Source organism: Dreissena polymorpha, chromosome 9 (assembly GCF_020536995.1).
Source record: "Dreissena polymorpha isolate Duluth1 chromosome 9, UMN_Dpol_1.0, whole genome shotgun sequence".
NCBI lineage: Eukaryota > Metazoa > Mollusca > Bivalvia > Myida > Dreissenidae > Dreissena > Dreissena polymorpha.
In genome coordinates, this window is record NC_068363.1 from 92,830,095 (window position 1) to 92,855,059 (window position 24,965).

A 24,965-nucleotide genomic window follows, 5' to 3' on the forward strand; every position below is an offset into this window, starting at 1 on the left:
CACTGGCACAGCACCTCTTGTGTACCACTGGCACAGCACTTCTTGTGTACCACTGGCCCACCACCTCTTGTGTACCACTGGCACAGCACCTCTTGTGTACCACTGGCACAGCACCTCTTGTGTACCACTGGCACAGCCCCTCTTGTGTACCACTGGCACAGCACCTATTGTGTACCACTGGCACAGCACCTATTGTGTACCACTGGCACAGCACCTCTTGTGTACCACTGGCACAGCACCTCTTGTGTACCACTGGCACATTACCTCTTGTGTACCACTGGCACATTACCTCTTGTGTACCACTGGCACAGCACCTCTTGTGTACCACTGGCACAGCACCTATTGTGTACCACTGGCCCACCACCTCTTGTGTACCACTGGCACAGCACCTCTTGTGTACCACTGGCACAGCACCTCTTGTGTACCACTGGCACAGCCCCTCTTGTGTACCACTGGCACAGCACTGTTTGTGTACCACTGGCACATTACCTCTTGTGTACCACTGGCACAGCACCTGTTGTGTACCACTGGCACAGCCCCTCTTGTGTACCACTGGCACAGCACCTCTTGTGTACCACTGGCACAGCACCTCTTGTGTACCACTGGCACAGCACCTCTTGTGTACCACTGGCACAGCACCTCTTGTGTACCACTGGCACAGCCCCTCTTGTGTACCACTGGCACAGCACCTCTTGTGTACCACTGGCACATTACCTCTTGTGTACCACTGGCACAGCACCTCTTGTGTACCACTGGCACACCACCTCTTGTGTACCACTGGCACAGCACCTCTTGTGTACCACTGGCACAGCCCCTCTTGTGTACCACTGGCACAGCACCTCTTGTGTACCACTGGCACATTACCTCTTGTGTACCACTGGCACAGCACCTCTTGTGTACCACTGGCACAGCACCTATTGTGTACCACTGGCACACCACCTCTTGTGTACCACTGGCACAGCACGTATTGTGTACCACTGGCACAGCCCCTCTTGTGTACCACTGGCACAGCACCTCTTGTGTACCACTGGCACACCACCTCTTGTGTACCACTGGCACAGCACCTATTGTGTACCACTGGCACACCACCTCTTGTGTACCACTGGCACACCACCTCTTGTGTACCACTGGCACAGCACCTCTTGTGTACCACTGGCACATTACCTCTTGTGTACCACTGGCACAGCACCTCTTGTGTACCACTGGCACAGCACCTATTGTGTACCACTGGCACACCACCTCTTGTGTACCACTGGCACAGCACGTATTGTGTACCACTGGCACAGCACCTCTTGTGTACCACTGGCACACCACCTCTTGTGTACCACTGGCACAGCACCTATTGTGTACCACTGGCACACCACCTATTGTGTACCACTGGCACACCACCTCTTGTGTACCACTGGCACAGCACGTATTGTTTACCACTGGCACAGCACGTATTGTTTACCACTGGCACATTACCTCTTGTGTACCACTGGCACAGCCCCTCTTGTGTACCACTGGCACAGCACCTATTGTGTACCACTGGCACAGCCCCTCTTGTGTACCACTGGCACAGCACCTGTTGTGTACCACTGGCACAGCACCACTTGTGTACCACTGGCACACCACCTCTTGTGTACCACTGGCACACCACCTCTTGTGTACCACTGGCACAGCACCTCTTGTGTACCACTGGCACAGCCCCTCTTGTGTACCACTGGCACAGCACCTCTTGTGTACCACTGGCACATTACCTCTTGTGTACCACTGGCACAGCACCTCTTGTGTACCACTGGCACACCACCTCTTGTGTACCACTGGCACACCACCTCTTGTGTACCAATGGCACACCACCTCTTGTGTACCACTGGCACAGCACCCATTGTGTACCACTGGCACACCACCTCTTGTGTACCAATGGCACAGCACCTCTTGTGTACCACTGGCACACCACCTCTTGTGTACCACTGGCACAGCACCTCTTGTGTACCACTGGCACAGCACGTATTGTTTACCACTGGCACAGCACGTATTGTTTACCACTGGCACAGCACCTGTTGTGTACCACTGGCACAGCACCACTTGTGTACCACTGGCACATTACCTCTTGTGTACCACTGGCACAGCACCACTTGTGTACCACTGGCACAGCACCACTTGTGTACCACTGGCACAGCACCCCTTGTGTACCACTGGCACATTACCTCTTGTGGATCACTGGCACAGCACCTCTTGTGGATCACTGGCACAGCACCAAAAACCGTATTGCAATATATTGTCAGTTCAAAAACCTGTATTGCAATATATTGCAATATATTGCTAACTTGTACCAAAATTATAACTCGCCAATTACCCGATAATCCCGTATATTCCAGTTTTAAAACAAATTTTGGTACATATTTACTATAAATGTGCTCAAGAATAACAAGAAACACAAACATTCGCAAATTTTCTTAAGTATCAAATACATTTTGGCATTCGTTACTATTTAAAGATGTGATGAAATAACGTCCAACCGGGGTTTTTTTTCCACTGAACACGCGTAATTCACCTGACGTGATGTTCCCGTTTTTATACAACACAAAATACACCCATACTTTCCATGCGACGTTCTACATGTCTGTATAATTTTCGCGCGCTTTTTATTAAGACAAAGGATAAAGCACTTTTTATTTGGCGCTAGAATTTTTTATTGTCGCAATAGCATTAAAATTTGGAAGCGTATTTCCGAAATTCGGATTACAAATTTAATAATGCTCAATTCAGAATCGAACAAAACATTTACAGCTGTGCGAAATTAATTCAACGATAATCTGTTCAAAGGAATCGAACGAATACTCCGATGTAACAACGCTACTCCCTATAATACGATTTCAGAATGCTATTTTTACGAAAAAAAAATATTTACACTGCTTTGTTTTGTTTTCCTTGTTATCATTATTTCGGATGGCTTTTCTGGACGAAATGTGAATGAATTTGTGTAAAATTTTCGTACCGGTATGATGAAAATCGTATCGCAATACAATATGCGGATTGCGTATTGCGATATATACCGATATACCGGTATATTGTTGCAGCACTACCACTGGCACAGCACCACTTGTGTACCACTGACACAGCACCTCTTGTGTATCACTGGCACAGCACCTCTTGTGGATCACTGGCACAGCACCTCTTTACAGCATGCAACAAATTCACTGAACATGTGACTACAAAATGATACAACAGGCCTTAATTTCTGATTAATCTGAATCTCCTCATCATTTAATAAAACAATATCTTCGATGTAGGTACAATCAAACTGACCCATTGTATCCCCTGTTGATATATTTTTATATAGTATGCTTATTTTACAGTATTTAAAATGCATAAGCCTTATTAGTCCCTATAGATGAATTTGAGTTACGCTCTAGGAAAGTGGAGCTTAATGCATGTGCTTTAAGTGTTGTCCCAGAGGAGTTTTTATGAAATTTTTCATTTAACCCTTTGCATGCTGGGAAATTTGTCTTCTGCTAAAATGTCGTCTGCTGAATTTCTAAAATAAGCATTTTCTTCGATTTTTTTCAAAGAATACTATCAGAATAGCAAACAGTTTGGATCCTGATGAGACGCCACATTTTGTGGCGTCTCATCTGGATCCAAACTGTTTGCAAAAGCCTTCAAAATTCGGTTCCAGCACTGAAAGGGTTAAAGGAAGTCTCTTCTAACAAAGATCCAGTCTAGGCAGGAAGTGTCGTCTCTGATAAACCTCACACGTCATGCTCATCTGCGATGACAATTTCAGCTTATGCATTAAGCCCCAATATCCTGGAGCTCTACTCTGATTTTTTCCTCCAATATCTAGCCCATGCAAAAAATAGTCTATTACAGACTACTGGTAACTTGCATATGAGTCGCATTCTGAGAAAACTGGGCATAATGCTTGTGCGTAAAGTGTCATCCCAGATAAGCCTGTGCAGTCCACACAGGCTAATCAGGGATGACACTTTCCGCCTTAACTTGATTTTTGTGTAGAAGAGGCTTCCTTTAAATGAAAAATAACATAAGTGTTGTCCCTGATTAGCCTGTGCACACTACTGATGCTAATCTGGGACAACACTAGTGACATGTGCTAATCTGGGACAATACTAGTGACATGCATTAAACCCTGTTTTCACAGAATGAGGCTTATTTGTATTGGTAAATAAAAGCATATGGTTGTGTAATCCAGATTAATTGCTGATCAATGGACAAACCACCCCCAAGTGTGGCTCAACATTTCTGTCTGTTGGTTTATAATACATGTAGTCACTACAGTGTATTTCTCTTTTGTATAATCCCCTGTTAAGGTCTATTCTACGGATAGTGCTTTAGGCGAAGTACAATCCACAGGTTAGTTTTAACATAATTATTTGCACAAAACCTGGCGTCATATTTCAAGATTTTGCATCTTTTTTGGTGCACTTGTGATGTAATAATTATGCAATTTACATTATTATTACAATGCTATTTAATAATTTCAGTTGAGAATTCAGTCTGTGCAAGTAAAGTCATGAACATGGGCTCTATTCATTGGAATTAGGTAAAGTTTTTTTTTATTACTGTTACTTAAGGAAGTGTTTTTATCCTGTTTTCAATTAAACTTTTGAGTTTTTGAAGATTGAGAACTCACTTTTGGGACAAAGCAATATTTCAGGGGCACTGATATGAACATTAACACAATAAATAACAGAACTGTAGTCTCATAAATTCTCATTTTATCATTAAATATCTACTTGAAGTTTGTAGCGGTTTGTTAACACATAACCACTTAGAAACGTATCTTGACGCATTTGTAGTCCCTTAGAAAGTTAAATTTAATTAAAGGCTTTTCTTACTTAATCCACGTTTTAAAGGTTTCTGGTCCAACCCTTAGATACTGATGAGCAGCAAACAGCATAAAACCTGAACAGACTGCGAGTTACTCACATGCTGTTCTGGTTATGTGCTTTTTGCACTTAGCCATTCTCACTTAGCTGTTAAGTGGGAAAAGGTTAACAAACCAAAATTGGAATGAATTCAGTAGTATCATGCTCCTATAAAAGTGTTGTTGCACTTATCCTTCCCTCCTTGTGCAATTTTAGCTTGGCATACAGAAGATGGCCCTAATGTGGTTATTTTAAAGATACTAGTTTTTCATTTTTTCCAAAAATGGTCGCAGAAAATTGTCATAGATTCAGAACATCATGTAATACATGTATATTCAAACTAGCAAAATAACCCATCTGAATTAGAAAATTGTTACAATTATATTGATATATCATCAATTTAAATCAGAAATATAATTAAGCTTTCCATCAATAGTTTAGCAAAAACGGATTTTATCGACAAAACATATAGACAACCATGAAATTAAAAAACCCGTGGTGTATTGTTAGTGTGTTTGCTTTTACGTCAGTACATCTGGGGTTTGAATCCCAAGGACAGTCCCTTTTTTCAATATCTTCTTTTTGCTTGTAATATTATTTTTTGAATGTTACTTTTTTTAGTTAATTAATTTAATGACATACCGGAATGTCAAAAGTTTTATTTTTTTATTTTACAATTTTGCTTTCTATTTCAATTAAGTAATTGCAAGACATTTAAAACTACCAATTATAAAAACTTGTTAAATTGATATTGAAAAACAAAAACAAAATCCATAAAACATCAATATTCTGCATTCAGTGATTTTGGCGTGAACTTTCAAGTTTTTAATGTTATGAAGTACATTATAATCAAATGGTTTCAAGACATCAGTTACCATAATGTAAATTGACTATTAGCTCCTTAGCAAGTATCAAACAATATGTTATCCCTGTTTCATCTTATATGCCGGGCACTATAAAGTTTATTAACAACAGTTATCAAACTGTTATATAAAAAGGATCAGTTATGAACAATTAAAATTTGGGTGAGTAAAACACTTAAATAGGCTTTTGAATGTCCAAATTATAATGCTATTATTTTTAAATATACATAATTAAAGGGGCAGAATCATGGTTAATACCTTATTATATTTTGAAAAATAATATTAACTTTAAACAAGAATGGATTAAATGATTGCTTGACACATTTGTTTGTATAATGTATCCATTTTCATAAACGCTTATTAAAATTTTGGATACCTAATACAAAATTGTCACCACGGAGACTTTTAGTATGCATGGGACAATTGGTAGTAGTAAAATGAAATGTACATAAAGTTCCACTATGCACATGCACACTATTAACCCTTTGCATGCTGGGAAATTTGTCGTCTGCTAAAATGTCGTCTGCAGAATTTCTAAAATTAGCATTTTCTTCGATTTTTTTTCAAAGAATACTATCAGAATAGCAAACAGTTTGGATCCTGATGAGACGCCACGTTCTGTGGCATCTCATCTGGATCCAAACTGTTTGCAAAGGCCTTCAAAATTCGGTTCCCGCACTGAAAGGGTTAATAAGAGGACTTTAGTGAAGTTAAAATTTCATGGAAGAAGGTCTTGTGTAGGCATAAGTTTGAATCCCACAAAAGGCATGTATTTAAAACCAAAAATAAAACATCATTTTTAGATAAATACCTTTGTAAAAAAACAAAGAATGCATGGTCATGGGGAAATACTTTTCATATCCCCCTTTAAACATTTTAGATTTTCTGATAAGATCACTCACTCAATTAACAAACTTTGATTCAAAGAGGTGAGGTTTTGTGAAGCCTAAAATCTTCTTGTGACCACTGATGTCTTATGATTCTTTTCAAACCTTTTGAATTCGATTCAAAAGGTTTGAACAGTGTCATTAAACATCTTGTCTTTTGTGTATTGTGTTTTAATATATTTTATGGTGTCCATACCTGTATTTAAAAATAAATTTTGTCCAAATCCCTCTTTAAATGATCTTAGGCATACAAAATCGTACAGACCCCCATTAAGTAGGCATTATGTAATTTGTGGGTTGGGGGGTTCATGGCATACAGAATCGTACAGACCCCCCATTTAGTAGGCATTATGTAATTTGTGGGTTGGGGGTTCATGTTGTGGGTTGGGAAGTTCATGTTGTGGGTTGGGGGGGCTATGTTGTGGGTTGGGGGGGTTCATGTTGTGGGTTGGGGGGTTCATGTTGTGGATTGGGGGGTTCATGTTGTGGGTTGGGGGGTTCATGTTGTGGGTTGGGGGGTTCATGTTTTCAATTGATCCTTGCTCTGGAAATAATGGGTTTAATGCTTGTAGGTAAAGTTTAATCCCAGATTAGGTACAACACTTTCCGCTTTTATGGTATTTTTGTTTAATGGAAGTCTCTTCTAAATGAAAATCCATTCTAGGCGAAAAGTGTCGTCTCCTATAAGCCTTTGCGGACTGCAGAGGCTAATCTGGGATGACACTTTACACAAATGCAATGAGCCCCTTTTTTCTAGAACGAGGTTTAATTATTAATTTGAATATACTCTTACTACATTTGCAGGCCGATCATGAGATGCAGAAGTGGTTCTCGGTCCCTCTCACATTGAACTGGTGATGAGTTCGGAAGCTGGTTGTGAAAATTAAAGGCAAAAACAAGCTAGACCCGGTTCAATTTGCCTTCAATAGCCATTTAAATGCATGAAGAAATTAAGAGGAGCATCAAACTGACAAAGCCTCCCGATGTTAATTGGCTCTGATGAAAACAAGCAAGCGGCTTACCAGTAGTTTAACTTTAGCATGGCATAGCTAATGTGATTATGTCTGCAGTTTCCTTTGTGCCAAATATTGATGTGTTTTATCAGGCATCAAAAGTTAGTCAGCAGTTGAGCAAACTGCCAACATTAAGAGAAATAATTAATTACTTTTGTTTGTAAAAGAGGTTTAAGAATGAAGACCACATAGTGCTGGTATATGAGAACAAACATGAAGGCCTTTTACACATTTAATGTAAACGTAAATTCCGAGTGTTTTAATCAAAATGAATTGTAAACCAAATGCTTTGAAAGTAAAAAAGAAAGACTGTTTAAACATTTGTGAATGTTTTTTTTTATTAGGCTTATTACTGTGAATGGTTAGATACCAGTAAAACGCCTTTTGGTACAAACTTGTAAATTTATTAGATAAATAGTTTAGAATTAAGTTGCATTTACTATTCTGTGCAACTCTTGCTAGATTCACATTGACAGTATTGGTACCACAAACTGAAGAATTCACAGTGTTTGAATAGAGGCACTAACTATTTGCTGTATTTGTGTTATATACATGTCATTTGAAGTAGACGTCTGTTCAAAAACACACACAACGTTCCAATTCTAACAGTTTTCATGGGCGAAATCTCATTTAAAGACTATAATTGTGCTTCATAAAATATAACTCCCAGTTGATTCTAGTTTGCTTTAAATATACGTGATTTAACTTGAAAAGCTTAAGAAGTGATTAAATTACACAAGCTTAACAAATACCTATTGCGATATCGTCATTCCAATATGGAAGTAGAATCATGACTTGTTGATCTCCAAACAATTGTCAAATTTATAAAAGTCACAATTTTTTTTGTGCTAGTCAGGTGAAAATTTGAATTAGCTACATAATAACTGAAGACCTTTGAACTAGTGTAGCTTTTTTTTGGTCACTATGCATAAGAAGTCTTTGAGATGTGTCGCTGTGTTAGTAACAATAATTGTCTTTCTTTTGTTTTATATGAGTGTTGATCCAATTGTGGTAAGGAAGAAAGGCCGACCATTTTTCGGAATCAGTCACTACAAAGGAACAGTGAAGCTTTTACCATACAATGCCAGTGAGAAGTCAACCGATTTGGATGCTCAGGGCCTTCCAAGGCAGTACGACTGTCGGATACTAGTTCTTGTCTATAACAGAGCCCAGTCTCTGCTTAGACTGCTCGAGTCCTTAAACAAGGCGGAGTACTTCGGTGATAATGTTAAACTGGAGGTTTGGATAGACAGGTCCGATTCTGGTTATATAGACGAAGCAACATACGAGATCGCAGTAGGTTTCCGTTTCCTTCATGGAAAGTACCAAGTGATGTGCCATGAGAATCATGTAGGCATCTACGGACAGTGGTTGTCCACGTGGCAACCCAGTGTCAACAGCTCTGAAATCGCAGTTTTCCTCGAAGATGACCTAACAGTCTCGCCATTCTTCTATAGATATTTAAAGCTTGTGCACAAAAAGTATGACAAACACCCAGAAGTAAATGGCTATGCTTTGCAAGGGGTATCAATCTTGCATGGTTACACGAAAACCCCAGAAATGTTAAAAGGTCCTGAAGATAGGAAAGTATTCTTATACCCAGTGTTGGGTACTTGGGGATTTTCTCCTAAGAAGGCCAGCTGGATGCGGTTCCTTGAGTGGTTTTCTGCGATAAACATGGACATGAATTTCCAGCCATATGTCCCCCAGAATGTGGCTACAGACTGGTACAGGTCTTTCCAACGGGAAGGCCTCGCTGGGGGCATGTGGTCCATTTGGCATATCTACTTCGCCTGGAAAAACAATGAGTATACCCTGTACTCCAATTTTGAAGGTAATTGTTTGTTCGTATGTCATTATGGGTTTATTACTTCCAACTTATAATTACAAGAAGTACTTTAATATATTTTTGCTTACAGATCAAGTCCTTCAAATCTAAATCAGAGTCTTTATGCTGATGAAAATATAGCATGTAAAATTATTTTTACAAAATGATATACTATTTTGAAAGTTGAGTTATATCTAATTAAGCATCTCTTCACTATGTAAAACATGTTTACATTTCATTCTATGTATTTATTACATGACACCATGTTTAACTAAAATAATTAATAATACATCTTTAAAAATAAGAATTTATGGAATCTCATGTGAGCCCCGTTCTGTGAAAACAGGGCTTAATGCATGTGCCTTAAGTATTGTCTCAGATTAGCCTGTGATGTCCACACCCACTGATCAGGGACGACACTTTCCGCTCTCATGGATTTATTTGATTTTTAGGGAAGTGTTTCCCAAACAAAAATCCAGTAAAGACTGTGTCATCCTATATTACATATGATATGATTCTCAATCCTGAAAGCATGATAAGACATCTTGGTTCCTTAACCCTTTGCATGCTGGGAAATTTGTAGTCTGCTAAAATGTTGTCTGCTGAATTTCTCAAATTAGCATTTTCTTCGATTTTTTTCTAAGAATACTATCAGAATAGCAAACAGTTTGATCCTGATGAGACGCCACGTTCTGTGGCGTCTCATCTGGATCCAAACTGTTTGCAAAGGCCTTCAAAATTTGGTAACAGCATTGAAAGAGTTAACAAATGCCAGATAATAGGTTAATGTATCCAGGAATTTCAATTAAAGTAGAAATCTGCTCTTTTTAAATAAGCTCACTTTTTATCACTGCAAACAATATGCCTTGCATCATTTTGTAGCAAATGCAGTGACTAAGAAGGTAACCCCAAAACATATGTTATAGGATACAATGTCTGTGTTTGTTATAGGATACAATATATATTTGCTTTATATTTTAAGTTTGTGCATCACAACCTTTGCGGCCTAGTAACAAATACATATACAGAAGCAAAATAAATCCCTACTTAAGAATGTTGACCCTTATAATTTAATTTGACCCCTGAACATTTCAAAAACGGCATAATTGGACTCCTGGTTTTAAAAAATCTTTTGTTATCTCTGGTATCAAATGGGAATTGTTGTTGAAAAAATTGGCTAAATGCATGTGCGTTAAGTGTCGTCCCATTACCCTGTGCATTCCAAACAGGCTAAATGCATGTGCGTTAAGTGTCGTCCCATTATCATTAAGTGTCGTCCCATTACCCTGTGCATTCCAAACAGGCTAATGCATGTGCGTTAAATGTCGTCCCATTAGCCTGTGCATTCCAAACAGGCTAATCAGTGTGTTTAGTGTCGTCCCATTACCCTGTGCATTCCAAACAGGCTAAATGCATGTGCGTTAAGTGTCGTCCCATTACCCTGTGCATTCCAAACAGGCTAATCAATGTGCGTTAAGTGTCGTCCCATTACCCTGTGCATTCCAAACAGGCTAATCAATGTGCGTTAAGTGTCGTCCCATTAGCCTGTGCATTCCAAACAGGCTAATCAATGTGCATTAAGTGTCGTCCCATTACCCTGTGCATTCCAATGGCTAAATGCATGTGCGTTAAGTGTTGTCCCATTACCCTGTTCATTCCAATGGCTAAATGCATGTGCGTTAAGTGTTGTCCCATTACCCTGTGCATTCCAATGGCTAAATGCATGTGCGTTAAGTGTCGTCCCATTACCCTGTGCATTCCACACAGGCTAAATGCATGTGCATTAAGTGTCGTCCCATTAGCCTGTGCATTCCAATGGCTAAATGCATGTGCGTTAAGTGTCGTCCCATTACCCTGTGCATTCCAATGGCTAAATGCATGTGCGTTAAGTGCGGTCCCATTACCCTGTGCATTCCACACAGGCTAAATGCATGTGCGTTAAGTGTCGTCCCATTACCCTGTTCATTCCAATGGCTAAATGCATGTGCGTTAAGTGTTGTCCCATTACCCTGTGCATTCCAATGGCTAAATGCATGTGCGTTAAGTGTCGTCCCATTACCCTGTGCATTCCACACAGGCTCAATGCATGTGCATTAAGTGTCGTCCCATTAGCCTGTGCATTCCAATGGCTAAATGCATGTGCGTTAAGTGTCGTCCCATTACCCTGTGCATTCCAATGGCTAAATGCATGTGCGTTAAGTGCGGTCCCATTACCCTGTGCATTCCACACAGGCTAAATGCATGTGCGTTAAGTGTCGTCCCATTACCCTGTGCATTCCAAACAGGCTAAATGCATGTGCATTAAGTGTCGTCCCATTACCATTAAGTGTCGTCCCATTACCCTGTGCATTCCAAACAGGCTAATGCATGTGCGTTAAATGTCGTCCCATTAGCCTGTGCATTCCAAACAGGCTAATCAGTGCGTTTAGTGTCGTCCCATTACCCTGTGCATTCCAAACAGGCTAAATGCATGTGCGTTAAGTGTCGTCCCATTACCCTGTGCATTCCAAACAGGCTAATCAATGTGCGTTAAGTGTCGTCCCATTACCCTGTGCATTCCAAACAGGCTAATCAATGTGCGTTAAGTGTCGTCCCATTACCCTGTGCATTCCAAACAGGCTAAATGCATGTGCGTTAAGTGTCGTCCCATTACCCTGTGCATTCCAAACAGGCTAAATGCATGTGCGTTAAGTGTCGTCCCATTACCCTGTGCATTCCAAACAGGCTAATCAATGTGCGTAAAGTGTCGTCCCATTACCCTGTGCATTCCGAACAGGCTAAATGCATGTGCGTTAAGTGTCGTCCCATTACCCTGTGCATTCCAAACAGGCTAATCAATGTGCGTTAAGTGTCGTCCCATTACCCTGTGCATTCCAAACAGGCTAATCAATGTGCATTAAGTGTCGTCCCATTACCCTGTGCATTCCAATGGCTAAATGCATGTGCGTTAAGTGTTGTCCCATTACCCTGTTCATTCCAATGGCTAAATGCATGTGCGTTAAGTGTTGTCCCATTACCCTGTGCATTCCAATGGCTAAATGCATGTGCGTTAAGTGTCGTCCCATTACCCTGTGCATTCCACACAGGCTAAATGCATGTGCATTAAGTGTCGTCCCATTAGCCTGTGCATTCCAATGGCTAAATGCATGTGCGTTAAGTGTCGTCCCATTACCCTGTGCATTCCAATGGCTAAATGCATGTGCGTTAAGTGCGGTCCCATTACCCTGTGCATTCCACACAGGCTAAATGCATGTGCGTTAAGTGTCGTCCCATTACCCTGTTCATTCCAATGGCTAAATGCATGTGCGTTAAGTGTTGTCCCATTACCCTGTGCATTCCAATGGCTAAATGCATGTGCGTTAAGTGTCGTCCCATTACCCTGTGCATTCCACACAGGCTAAATGCATGTGCATTAAGTGTCGTCCCATTAGCCTGTGCATTCCAATGGCTAAATGCATGTGCGTTAAGTGTCGTCCCATTACCCTGTGCATTCCAATGGCTAAATGCATGTGCGTTAAGTGCGGTCCCATTACCCTGTGCATTCCACACAGGCTAAATGCATGTGCGTTAAGTGTTGTCCCATTACCCTGTGCATTCCAATGGCTAAATGCATGTGCGTTAAGTGCGGTCCCATTACCCTGTGCATTCCACACAGGCTAAATGCATGTGCGTTAAGTGTCGTCCCATTACCCTGTGCATTCCAATGGCTAAATGCATGTGCGTTAAGTGTCGTCCCACTACCCTGTGCATTCCAAACAGGCTAAATGCATGTGCGTTAAGTGTCGTCCCATTACCCTGTGCATTCCAATGGCTAAATGCATGTGCGTTAAGTGTCGTCCCATTACCCTGTGAGCATGTACGTTAAGTGTCGTCCCATTACCCTGTGCATTCCACACAGGCTAATCAGGGGCAACACTTTTTGCCCAAACTGGATTTTCTTTTAGAAGAGACTTTTTAAACTAAAATAACAGAAAAATGGAAAGTGCCATCACTGATTAGCGTATGCCATTTGCATGACACTTTGCAGGTCACCTGGGGCTGACTGCAAACTGGAAGGAAGCAGGCCTCCACTACAAGACAAAAGGTGGTCAGCCGTCCAACTCGCTTTTAACTGAATGGAGACCTGAGTATGACAGCCAGCCAACATTTCCAAAACATTTCAATATCTTGGGACAACAGAAAGATTAGTTTGTAAGTCTGGGTTTAACTCAAGGGATGTTTTTTTTGCGGGTGTAGACCTTGATAAGCAAATAAAGATTTATGTTTTCTTAAAAAAATTAGAGGTGTCCTTGAGTATTTTAAGAACTTATTGTGAAAACATCATGTTTAATATGAACCTCACAGTTATTGTGAAAACATCATGTTTAATATGAACCTCACAGTTATTGTGAAAACATCAAGTTTAATATAAACCTCACAGTTATTGTGAAAACATCATGTTTAATATGAACCTCACAGTTATTGTGAAAACATCATGTTTAATATGAACCTCACAGTTATTGTGAAAACATCATGTTTAATATGAACCTCACAGTTATTGTGAAAACATCATGTTTAATATGAACCTCACAGTTATTGTGAAAACATCATGTTTAATATGAACCTCACAGTTATTTTTTTTTTTATTATTTTCAACCGTACAAAAGGTTGTTGAATTTCAGGAGCAAGTCCAACGCTTTCCTGTAAACCCTACCGAACCTTGTAGGTACCGGTGGTTTTTTTATGTTGTGAAATTAGTACTAGCATTGATTATTGCTTTGAAGATCGCTTGTTGTGATCTCGCGAAGAGTTGTACTTTTTCAAAGAGAACTACAATGTAAATATTGCTGAACTTATTTATTGTAAATCAATCATTAAAACAGTATTATTTATTGTTTTTCATTTGATTACCCAGTTGTTAGTTGACATTATTTCCAGGCCATGGTTGTGATTGTGTAACTCATGTGGAGCAATGCTTTTTTATTCACTGCATAACGTGTGCAATGCTTGTTATTTCATGATATGGGCATTTACTTGCTTGTTATTTCATGATATGGGCATTTACTTGCTTGTTATTTCATGGTATGGGCATTTACTTGCTTCTTATTTCATGATATGGGAATTAACTTGCTTGTTATTTCATGATATGGGCATTTACATAAATCCTCTTTTCATAGAGCACAGCCCAGCCTAATTAGGGACAACACTTTCAGCTTTTATGGATTTTTTTAGCTCACCTGATTGCTCAAGTGAGCTTTTGTGACCGGTCTTTATCTGTCGTACGTCTGTCTGTCGTCTGTCCACATTTGTTCGTTAATACTCCAGAGGCCACATTAATTGTCCGAACTTCATGAAACTTGGTCAGAAGCTTTGTCCCAATGAAATCTCGGTCGAGTTTGAAACTGGGTCGTGCCGGGTCAAAAACATGGTCACTAGGTCAAAAAAAAAGAAAAAACTTGTAAACACTGTAGAAGTCACATTTCATGCCCAATCTTCATGTAACTTTGTCAAAATGTTTGTCTTAATGATATGTTGGTTGAGTTCAAAAGTGGTTCTGGTCCGTTGAAAAACATGGCCGCCACTGGGCGGGGCAGTTTTCCTTTTTTGGCTTTAGAGAAACCTTGTAAACACTCTAGAAGTCACAATGTTTGCCCAATCATCATGAAAGTTGTTCAAAACATTGGTTTTATTGAAATCTCAGACAAGTGTGAAAATGGTCCAGATCGGTGAAAAAACATGGCTGCCAGTGGGCGGGGCATTTTTCTCCATATGTATATAGTGAAAACATGTTAACACACTAGAAGTCACATTTTTGGTCCAATCGTCATGAAATTTGGTCAAAATGTTTGCCTTAATGATATGTTGGTTGAGTTCAAAAGTGGTTTCGGTCTGATGAAAACCATGGCCGCCAGTGAGCGGGGCAGTTTTCCTTATTTGGCTACAGAGAAACCTTGTAAACACTCTAGAAGTCACAATTTTTGCCCAATCATCATGAAAGTTGGTCAAACTATTGGTTTTATTGATATCGCAGACGAGTTTGAAAATGATCTAGATCGGTTGTAAAACATGGCCGCCAGTGGGCTTGGTATTTTTCTCTATATGTATATAGTGAAAACATGTGAACACTCTAGAAGTCACATTTTTGGCCCAATTTTCATGAAATTTGGTCAGAACATTTGTTTCCTTGATATGAGAGTTGAGTTCGAAAATGGTTCGGGTCAGTTGAAAAACATGGCTGCCGGGGGGGAGGGCAGTTTTCCTTATTTGGCTATCGAGAAACCTTGTAACACTGTAGAAGTCACAATTTTTGCCCAATTATCATGAAAGTTGGGCAAAGCATTGGTTTTATTGATATCTTGGAAGAGTTGAATAATGGTCTAGATCGGTGAAAAAACATGGCCGCCAGTGGGCTTGGTATTTTTCTCTATATGTATATAGTGAAAACATGTGAACATTCTAGAAGTCACATTTTTGGCCCAATTTTCATGAAATTTGGTCAGAACATTTGTTTCCTTGATATGAGAGTTGAGTTCGAAAATGGTTCGGGTCAGTTGAATAACATGGCTGCCGGGGGGTAGGGCAGTTTTCCTTATTTGGCTATCGAGAAACCTTGTAACACTGTAGAAGTCACAATTTTTGCCCAATCATCATGAAAGTTTGTCAAAACATTGGTTTTATTGATATCTTGGACGAGTTCGGAAATGGTCCAGATCGGTGAAAAAACAGGGCCGCCAGTGGGCAGGGCATTTTTCTCTATATGTATATTGTGAAAACATGTGAACACTCTAGAGGCCACATTTTTGGCCCAATTTTTATGAAATTTGGTCAGAACATTTGTTTTCTTGATATGAGAGTTGAGTTTGAAAATGGTTTGGGTCAGTTGAATAACATGGCTGCCAGGGGGGGGGGGGGGAGGGCAGTTTTCTTATATTTATATAGTTAAAAAAGCTTGTGAACACTCTAGAAGTCACATTTTATGCCCAATCATCATGCAACTTGGTGAAAAGATTGGTTTTATATATAGCACATAATTAATGCTATAATTATTGACCTTAGATTGTCCAAATTTTCATTATATTATACAAAATCCTTGTAAACACTCTAGAGGTCACAATTTTGTTTCAGATTTTATGAATCTTGGTCATAATATTTATTTTTGTAAGCAAAGTTTGATGTTTCGTAAGGGGGGTCTACTCAAAATATAGGTCACCAGGTCAAAGCTTACAAAAACAAAATCACTCCATATGCCAGAGTTTTGGTTCAATAATGATGAAACCTGACCAGGATGTTTGTCTGGACAATATCTAGGTCAAGTTTGACGTTTGGTAAAGATTGAATTAACCGACTCCTCTCAGGTGAGCGAACTAGGGCCATCTTGGCCCTCTTGTTTTTAAAGGAAGTCTCTGCTAAATGAAAATCCAGTTTAGGCAGAAAGTGTAGTCCCTGATCTGGGACAACACTTTATGCACATGCATTAAGCCCAGTTATCCTAGAACTAGCCCTTTTTTGGGGCACTATGAAGCAACAAAATGTAGTGTTTATGATTGAAAGAAACTCATAGATTTGTGCATTGACAAATATTCCAAGCATTTTTGTCACATATCAAATTTGTTAACAGATTGTATTGAATGCAACATATTGAGTTTAATTGTCAACAATGTGTTGGCACATGTATATAGTGTTTCAAAATGTTGCCCTTTGCTTGCTTGCAGTTGTCCATAGTTTTGATGTTTGAGAATAGAAATTATTGCAGAGATATTAATTCAGTTATAAGCCATATTGTGTCTTAAACAACACAAAATAATAATCATTGAAAAAACTTACTTATTAAAGGGCAATATTATACAGTTTGTTGAAATCAGAGCATGAAATTACTAGCAAAGGTTGTGGAACAATTGTGTTTTAATCTATGCTGGGCATCCTTTTAAGGATTAGATCTGATATTTCATAAAGGGACTTGTTTACAGGTATTTGCATTTATTACAAGATGTACTATCATTTAGATAATTTTTTGTCTGAATGTCCAGAATTTTATTATTTTTCCTGTATGCTGATTTTTAATCTGTATCAGTCACGAGGCAAGTTAATAATTATATGACTAATGAGGGATAAACGTATATTTAAAGCAATTGAATGTAATATTAGCATCACTTGTAATATGTAGTGTATCTTAGCTTTTAATCCAAAGTAATAAAAGTACAGTAAAGTAAAAATGATCATAATTCTATGCCATTTCAAGTTCGATTTGGACAGATGTCTACATTGGAACTATAAGGTTAAAACAGCATGAGTTTTAAACTAAAGTGTATGCCATTAAAGTCAACCTGGGCACCTCTTTCCCTTTACCCCTTATAGACGCATTTTGACGCATTTGAAGTCCTTTAGAAAATCAAATTGTATTAACCCTTTGCATGCTGGGAAATTTGTCGTCTGCTAAAATGTCGTCTGCTAAATTTCTAAAATTAGCATTTTCTTCGATTTTTTTTTCAAAGAATACTATCAGAATAGCAAACAGTTTGGATCCAGATGAGACGCCACGTTCTGTGGCGTCTCATCTGGATCCAAACTGTTTGCAAAGGCCTTTAAAATTCAGCTCCAGCGCTTTAAGGGTTAAAGTCCTTTGTTAATATGTTAAAGTTTGAAAGGCTTCAATTCCAACCCTTAGATACTGATGAGCAGCAAACAGCATAAAACCTGAACAGATCGCGAGTTAGTTGCAGGCTGTTCTGGTTTTATGCTGTTTGCATATAGTCATATTCACTTTGCTTCCAAGTAGGAAAGGGTTAAAGACTATTAACTATTCGACCATTCTCCCTTTGATGTATGAATTTCAGTGAATCATTATTTTGTTGTCTCAATTTTTGTCCAATACTACAGAAACATTCCATATAACCCCCGGTAATCTTTCGTTTTATATTACAAACATTTGACACCTTTACAAATATCAACTGGGGTTAACATATAAATTATATTCATTTAAGTTAAACATACTATTAAGCTTTGTAGTAGGATGATGCTCATTTTATAAACTGTTCTTTTATTGTTGGAATATGTACCAAAAGTTGGAATAATTTCAATGTTTAATCTATGATCTTATCTTGTTTTATCATATTGCATTACAATCTATAAAGGTCGCATAATTTCATCCATGATCTCTTATCAAACTGTTAAACTGTGCAGAAATTGTTTACAATCCACACATAACTGGCCAAATACAAACGCTTTAAAGTTGGTCAAATTATAACATTTTGATTGGCGTTCTTAGAAAGCTTCGCATGGACATATTAGCCTGAACAAACTGCACTGGCTTATCTGGAATGATATTAGCCTGAACAAACTGCACTGGCTTATCTGGAATGATATTTTTTTCTCATAGATTACTTCCAGAACCCACGTCATATTAAGCTCTTTTGAACATAGACGTAAGTAAATGTGTTTTTTTCACATATTATGTAGTTTTCAGTACAACAAACATCACTTTTTTCTATTTATAACTAATGCCAGTTATGCATGCATTATTTTTTTTCTGTGGACAGCGGCTTAATGAAGACTACCATATAAATGTCTGGTCTACAAATGTGTATATTTTGCAGTATTAGTATTGACACTTAGTACATGTTTTGTGAACAACTGTATATAGGTTACATTATACTTAATTAGAGTAAGACACATGGTTAGTATAAAAAATGCTGGCCACATTATTTTTTAAGTTGTGATTATTCATACAACAATTTTATATCTTTTTTGGTATTACCATATACTCAGATTTTATAACATATTGCATACATCTTGTTTTCTGAAACAGCTTTGATGATATGGAACAAGATGTCAGATTTTGTTGTTATAATGACATGTCATGTTAGACTATTTACGATTATATTCTGGTTACATGAATGTTTATCACAATTCATGAGATACATGTAGTATTAAACAATATTCCAGTCAGTAAATGGTATGTAGGTGTGATAGTTGAAAGTCACCCACTCTGGTCAGTATTATATATCTGTTTTTTAAAGTAAAATGCATAAAAGTCACCTTCATTTATGCGTTTATGGTTGAATAATTCTAAGTTGCGGTAGTTTGTACCAGTTGATGTGTTGTGATAAGTTTTGAGGGTGCAATGTGATTTGTCTATAATCAAACTTACATTAGCGGTTGTCATGTTTATCTTCCAAACTTTTCGTTATCCTTAAGATTTCTTTCGCACTGAATCTTTTGTTTCAGTTGTTCATTTGATTTGTTAATTAATGTTATGTTTAAATAATTATTAATTATTTAATGCTGGAATATGATATAGGTCCCAATTCAATAACATTATGCACTTTTTGCACACACTTTAATATGTAGTATGAAATGTGGTACAAGATCATAATTTTAACAATTTTTTTTATTGAGTGTGACAAACTAATATTTACTTACCAATGTTGATATTTTGTTAGCAGTAATGAACTCATTCTCTTCAATCTCGTTATTATTTTATTTTGTATAAAGTGATCTACTACTTGTTAAAATGTGTATCAACTTACAGTATTTCTTGCTCACTTAACTTGATAGAATACAATGTCTCAATGTTTTGAATTTCTGTTTTGTTTTATACCATAGTATTACAGTTTTACTTGATATGTATCATTTTTAAATGACATAATAATAAGTTGGATCCTAATTACATTCTTTTATTAGGAGTCTTTTTACTTCTTTCTACTTCTTTTGTTGGTAAATATCTCATTGACATAACAGCTATAAATATCTCATTGACATAACAGCTACACTGTAACTCCAATATAAAGCGCTCCGTTATAACGCTGAATCCAATATAACGCGGTGGGTGCTTGGATCCCATTTTTTCTCCAACCTTCCATTTGATTTCTGATTCAAATCCGTATTATGCAACTTCATGTATTTTCAGACAATTCAAAGATGGCGGCAATCACAGTCATGTTGATTGCTTTATTCAACCGTCCGTTGAACCGATTATAATCGCCTTGAGGTTAAACAACACCGACAGCTAATTGGTGTTAATCTGTTGTGTAATGTCAATAAAGGTGTGAAAAACTCGCGTATCCGTGTTTATTACATGTACTTGTATTCCTCATCAGAGCGGTTCAGTGCGATAATTTCCATAAGTTAAGTGCAAGCGGGATAGTTATACAATTCAAGTAATTCAAAATGATTGAAACATTCTTACTTAGATACGGTTGCAGTTCGACTATATTAAATGAGCGGCTGTGAAATATACTGCCTACTGTATAAAACAACTTTTTGTGTCATTTCATTATCATTCTAGTATTATGTCATTTAATCTTTCAGTTCGTGTATAAGAAATTAAATAATGCAGACGATTTATTTACATGCGAACGCAGTGTACCGGCAATTGTTAACAGAGTTTCACTTTCATTTTCGCGCGGTATCAGAAAGTCCCCGGGAAACACGTTTTTTGCATGCTGAGACGCAATAAAACAATTTTTTGTACATGAGTCGTATTGCATTCAATCTAAATTTAAAGTCGCTCGTCCAATGAAAGCTTTGCCCCATAATGCACTGTACTCTAAACACTTCTGAAAATGGCATATATGCGAACGGTTGTGTTTAAGAATTTCTTAAACATATATCGTTATTTATGTTCAAGATTATTATTTTTCAAGTGATGTTGTAATTTCATTGGATTATCGGATAAATGTGCACATAAGAAAAGCGGTATGTATACTGTTATCGATACGATTCGGTTTATATGCATGTATTTGCGTCAACACAGCATGGCAATATACATGACCTATATTATAGGCTATTCTATACCTGTGTTTTTTTTATAGCGCCCGGCAGTAAATGAGCTCAAAACCTATAACGCGGATCCGTTATAACGCTGTTTCGCGGCTTGGACCCCATTGACCGCGCTATATTGGAGTTACAGTGTATAAATATCTCATTGACATAACAGCTATAAATATCTCATTGACATAACAGCTATAAATATCTCATTGACATAACAGCTATAACTGTTTGCTGAATACTTGATATGTTCATGACAAAATATTGCAATAAAAGCAAAATTAAGCTTAAAGAAATAATAACAAATAAACAGCATTTTCTTTCATGGATTTGTATTAATATTACCTGAGTGGACATGTTTTGCTGAAAATTCTGTTAATATTTTTTTTTAATGTGTACAGTTTTTGTTTTTTAACAACTGCTGTGAGAATCTCATATTTTCATGTTGTATATATGTTGTTGTTTTTTGGTTTAAACAGATGTTTTTTTAAAGAAGAACATACATGTGCATTTTATTTAAGTATGATATAATTTTATTTGAATGCAAATATAAAAGAGCTTGCATTTTAGTTTATAGACAATCATTTTATTTCCAGTTAGTGTAGATTTTGCTGTAAATATGATGTGTCCATTGTCAGAGAATAAGATGGAAAGTGGCATTAAGAACCGGATCATTGCACTCTTGGTTGTGTGAAAAAAATCATTTGGATTATTTTATGTTGATTTTAAGCATAAGCAAGTTGTTTGTTTTACTTTCCTGACTGACCCTATGTTTTGTGCCTATACAGTTGATGTAATATTTCTACATGTATAATGGATTGTGATCGCTTCATATTAAATTTTAGTCAAGTAATAGTGATTCATAGAGATAAGGCAGATTTCTGTCTTTGAACATCCGAATTGAAGTTTTCAATAACTTGTGTAGCATAAACAAAACTTTGTTTTTGCTGACCTACCTACCTATGAATTTATGGGTTGCTAGAGGAAACATTCAACATTTTTGGCGCGTAATTGGAGTTAATTTCTAATTATTGTACTGAAGATCTACCATAAATTATTGGATTTTTTTTTCAGTATTCACGTATTATAATATTATATTCAAAGTCATGACTTTTAAAGACATTTGTTATTTTGTGTTAGCTAAAGGGTAATGCAAAACTTTGTATTTCTCTTCTTTGAAGAAGGTGACATACGGCAGTTAAAGAGTGTGTTGCAATACCTTTGTCAGGCTGTCAGGATTTCTTTCCATATATTCCTGGTCTCAATCATAATTACCATATATCAGTTTATTTTAAAATATTTTTTCACAAATTTAATCCATCATTTGATGACATGTCAAGTATTAAAAGACCTGTCCCTGTACCTTAAAGGTGAAGATCACCCATAGAGCTCAAAGATCCAAGTCGGCCATATAACAGCTGGAAATTTCCTGTCTCTGACATAACTTTACCATATATTGATTGATTTTAAAGTACCTAGGTGCATATGTTATCTTTAATATATGACATATATTGTGTAACATCCATCTCTGTACCTCAAAAGTCAATGTCACACGAGTTCAAAGGTAAAATTTGAAAATTTCTGTCTCAGCCATAATTTTGTAGTATAATTATAACTCGGCACTCATTACAACTCTCATAAACAATTCATATGCAATACAATATACATATAAACTGCATGTCCTTAAAGTGTCATCTAAGATTAACCTGTGCAGTCTGAAAAGGCTTATCAGTGGCAACTCCTTCCACTTTTATGGACTTGCTGTTGAAAAGAAGTTTCTTCTGAAGTGAAATCCAGTGAAGGCAGAAAATGCCATCCCTGAGTAGCCTGTACAGACTGTACAAGATAACCTGGTAGGACACTTTACACACATGTAAAGAGCCCGGTTTTCCCGAAGCAAGAAACATAATAATATCGGTTAAAAATAGTCAAACAAAATTATTTAGATTTATAGGTTTATGACTCTTCAAATAAAACACATTTTATCTGCGTTTATTTTCCCTTGAAGTAACGATCCTTTGTCATGTACATATTTGTATTTTGTGTATGATTTCTTTGTAGACTTTGTCTCATGACTGTGTCAACTGTTAAATATTTGGTTGTCTAATGTTGGGGTAGAGTTTTGGGTTTAACTTCAAAAGACACATGTTTATTCACAAGAATTATATGTAATACATAGATGAAAAATAATATTTATCATACAAATTTTCACTTCACAACTCAAATATGTTCTCTTTTGGTTTTTTGAATTTATATTATTGTGCTTCCGTTTCTTAACCCATTTATGCCTAACGTCTAGAAAAAAGGCCTTTGCAAACAGCGTAAACCCAGATGAGACACCGCATGATGCGGCTTCTCATCTGGGTCTGCGCTGTTTGCTTAAAGGAATTTCTGTAACTGGATTTTTTTAAATAGTTTTCATAGCTTCAGGCAATACATTTATTACAGGGATTTTAATTGGATATTGTATATAAATGAAAAGCAAAAAGTGACGTCCCTGATTAGCCTATGCAGACTGCACAGGCTAATCTGGGCTATAGCTTAATGAACGTGCATTAAGCCAAGTGTTTCCAGAACAAATCTCAAATGTTAACCAGTTGGACGAAAATGTTTTTATTCATGTTATATAAGCCCCATTTATCATCAACCCCAATCATCCTTGGTGACACAGAGTAATAGCCCTTGAGTGAACTAAAGTTGGCTTATTTTTCAATATTTGAATCCTATGTACAAAAGCTTTCAGTCAATGTACAGTAGACTTGATTTCATAAAGATTCCCTTTATCTGAAGGATGCATTACTATTTTGAAAATATTTTTTGTGTCCATGGGCCTAAGAAAATGCATTCTTAAGGGTATCTTCATCCAACTTAAGTTTCTTTGCATGCAATTATTGGCTAACCTAGAAATTACAAAACAGTGTTTTTAGATGACATTGTAGTGTAACCATAAAGGTATGGGCTCATATAAATGGTGCAGTATTCAACACGTTTTTGAATAAAACAATAATATTTTACACATTTCACAACACTTGGCACAACATTTTATTTTAAACATGTTGTTAGATTTGTTTATTATGCTCCCCCAAAATTTTGGGGGAGAGCATATATGCGCCGCTTCGTCTGTCCGTGCACAATTTTTGTCCGAGCTATTTCTCAGCAATTAATGACCAGAATTCAATAAAATTTTATGGGAAGCTTCACTACCAAAAGGAGATGTGCATATTATCAGCCGTTTCTGGTTGGATGATTTTTCACAGAGTTATGGCCCTTTGAACTTTTCCATTAACTGTACATATAGTGCAATTCTTGTCCCCCCAACTACTGACTGGAATTCAATGAAGCCTTATGGGAAGCTTAACTACCTTGAGGAGATGCGCATGTTATTTGTGGGTTTTGGTTAGATGATTTATTTAGAGAGTTATGGCCCTTTGAAATTTTTAAGTTGCTAAACCATCCATCGTATTATTTTGTCCAAAGTAATGCCCCTCAAGAGGTTTCCTTTTATCTGAATATATAGTGCAATATTATGACCAAAAAAACCTTAGGGGAGCATCACCCATCTCCGACGGTTTCTTGTTTTAAATCTTGTCATTCAAAGTTTGTTGGTCAGTATTCCTAAATTTTTATTGAGACAATCTGAACTCACCTTGATTTTAAAACATGTAATAATGGTTTCTATGGGAAATGTTGCACATGCTGTAATCAGTAGTCAACAGTTAGTTGAAATGCGTTTTATTCAAGTGTTGTGTATTATTGAT

The 24,965-nt window shown here is 37.5% G+C and overlaps 1 protein-coding gene and 1 long non-coding RNA gene across 2 annotated transcripts in view; both read left to right on the plus strand.

Moving 5' to 3' along the window:
• Nucleotides 1-7,974, plus strand: part of LOC127846764 (uncharacterized) — a 29,346-nt gene extending 21,372 nt beyond the window's left edge. The window contains exons 2-3 of the long non-coding RNA XR_008033653.1: nucleotides 4,488-4,546; nucleotides 7,426-7,974. This is a non-coding gene — a long non-coding RNA (uncharacterized LOC127846764). The remainder of the gene's footprint in view (nucleotides 1-4,487; nucleotides 4,547-7,425) is intronic.
• A 59-nt stretch (nucleotides 7,975-8,033) lies between these two features.
• LOC127846749 (uncharacterized) lies at nucleotides 8,034-14,326 on the plus strand. The gene is made up of 2 exons (XM_052378266.1): nucleotides 8,034-9,468; nucleotides 13,490-14,326. Exons 1-2 carry the CDS (start codon nucleotides 8,559-8,561, stop codon nucleotides 13,648-13,650), a joined length of 1,071 nt encoding a protein of 356 aa, XP_052234226.1. The 5' UTR covers nucleotides 8,034-8,558; the 3' UTR covers nucleotides 13,651-14,326.
• Nucleotides 14,327-24,965: the final 10,639 nt, after the last annotated feature.

Coding starts and splice junctions, on each gene's coding strand:
- LOC127846749 (XM_052378266.1), top strand. CDS start 8,559: ATGCATAAGAAGTCTTTGAGATGTGTCGCTGTGTTAGTAACAATAATT. Junction 9,469..13,489: donor CCTGTACTCCAATTTTGAAG/GTAATTGTTTGT, acceptor GACACTTTGCAG/GTCACCTGGGGCTGACTGCA.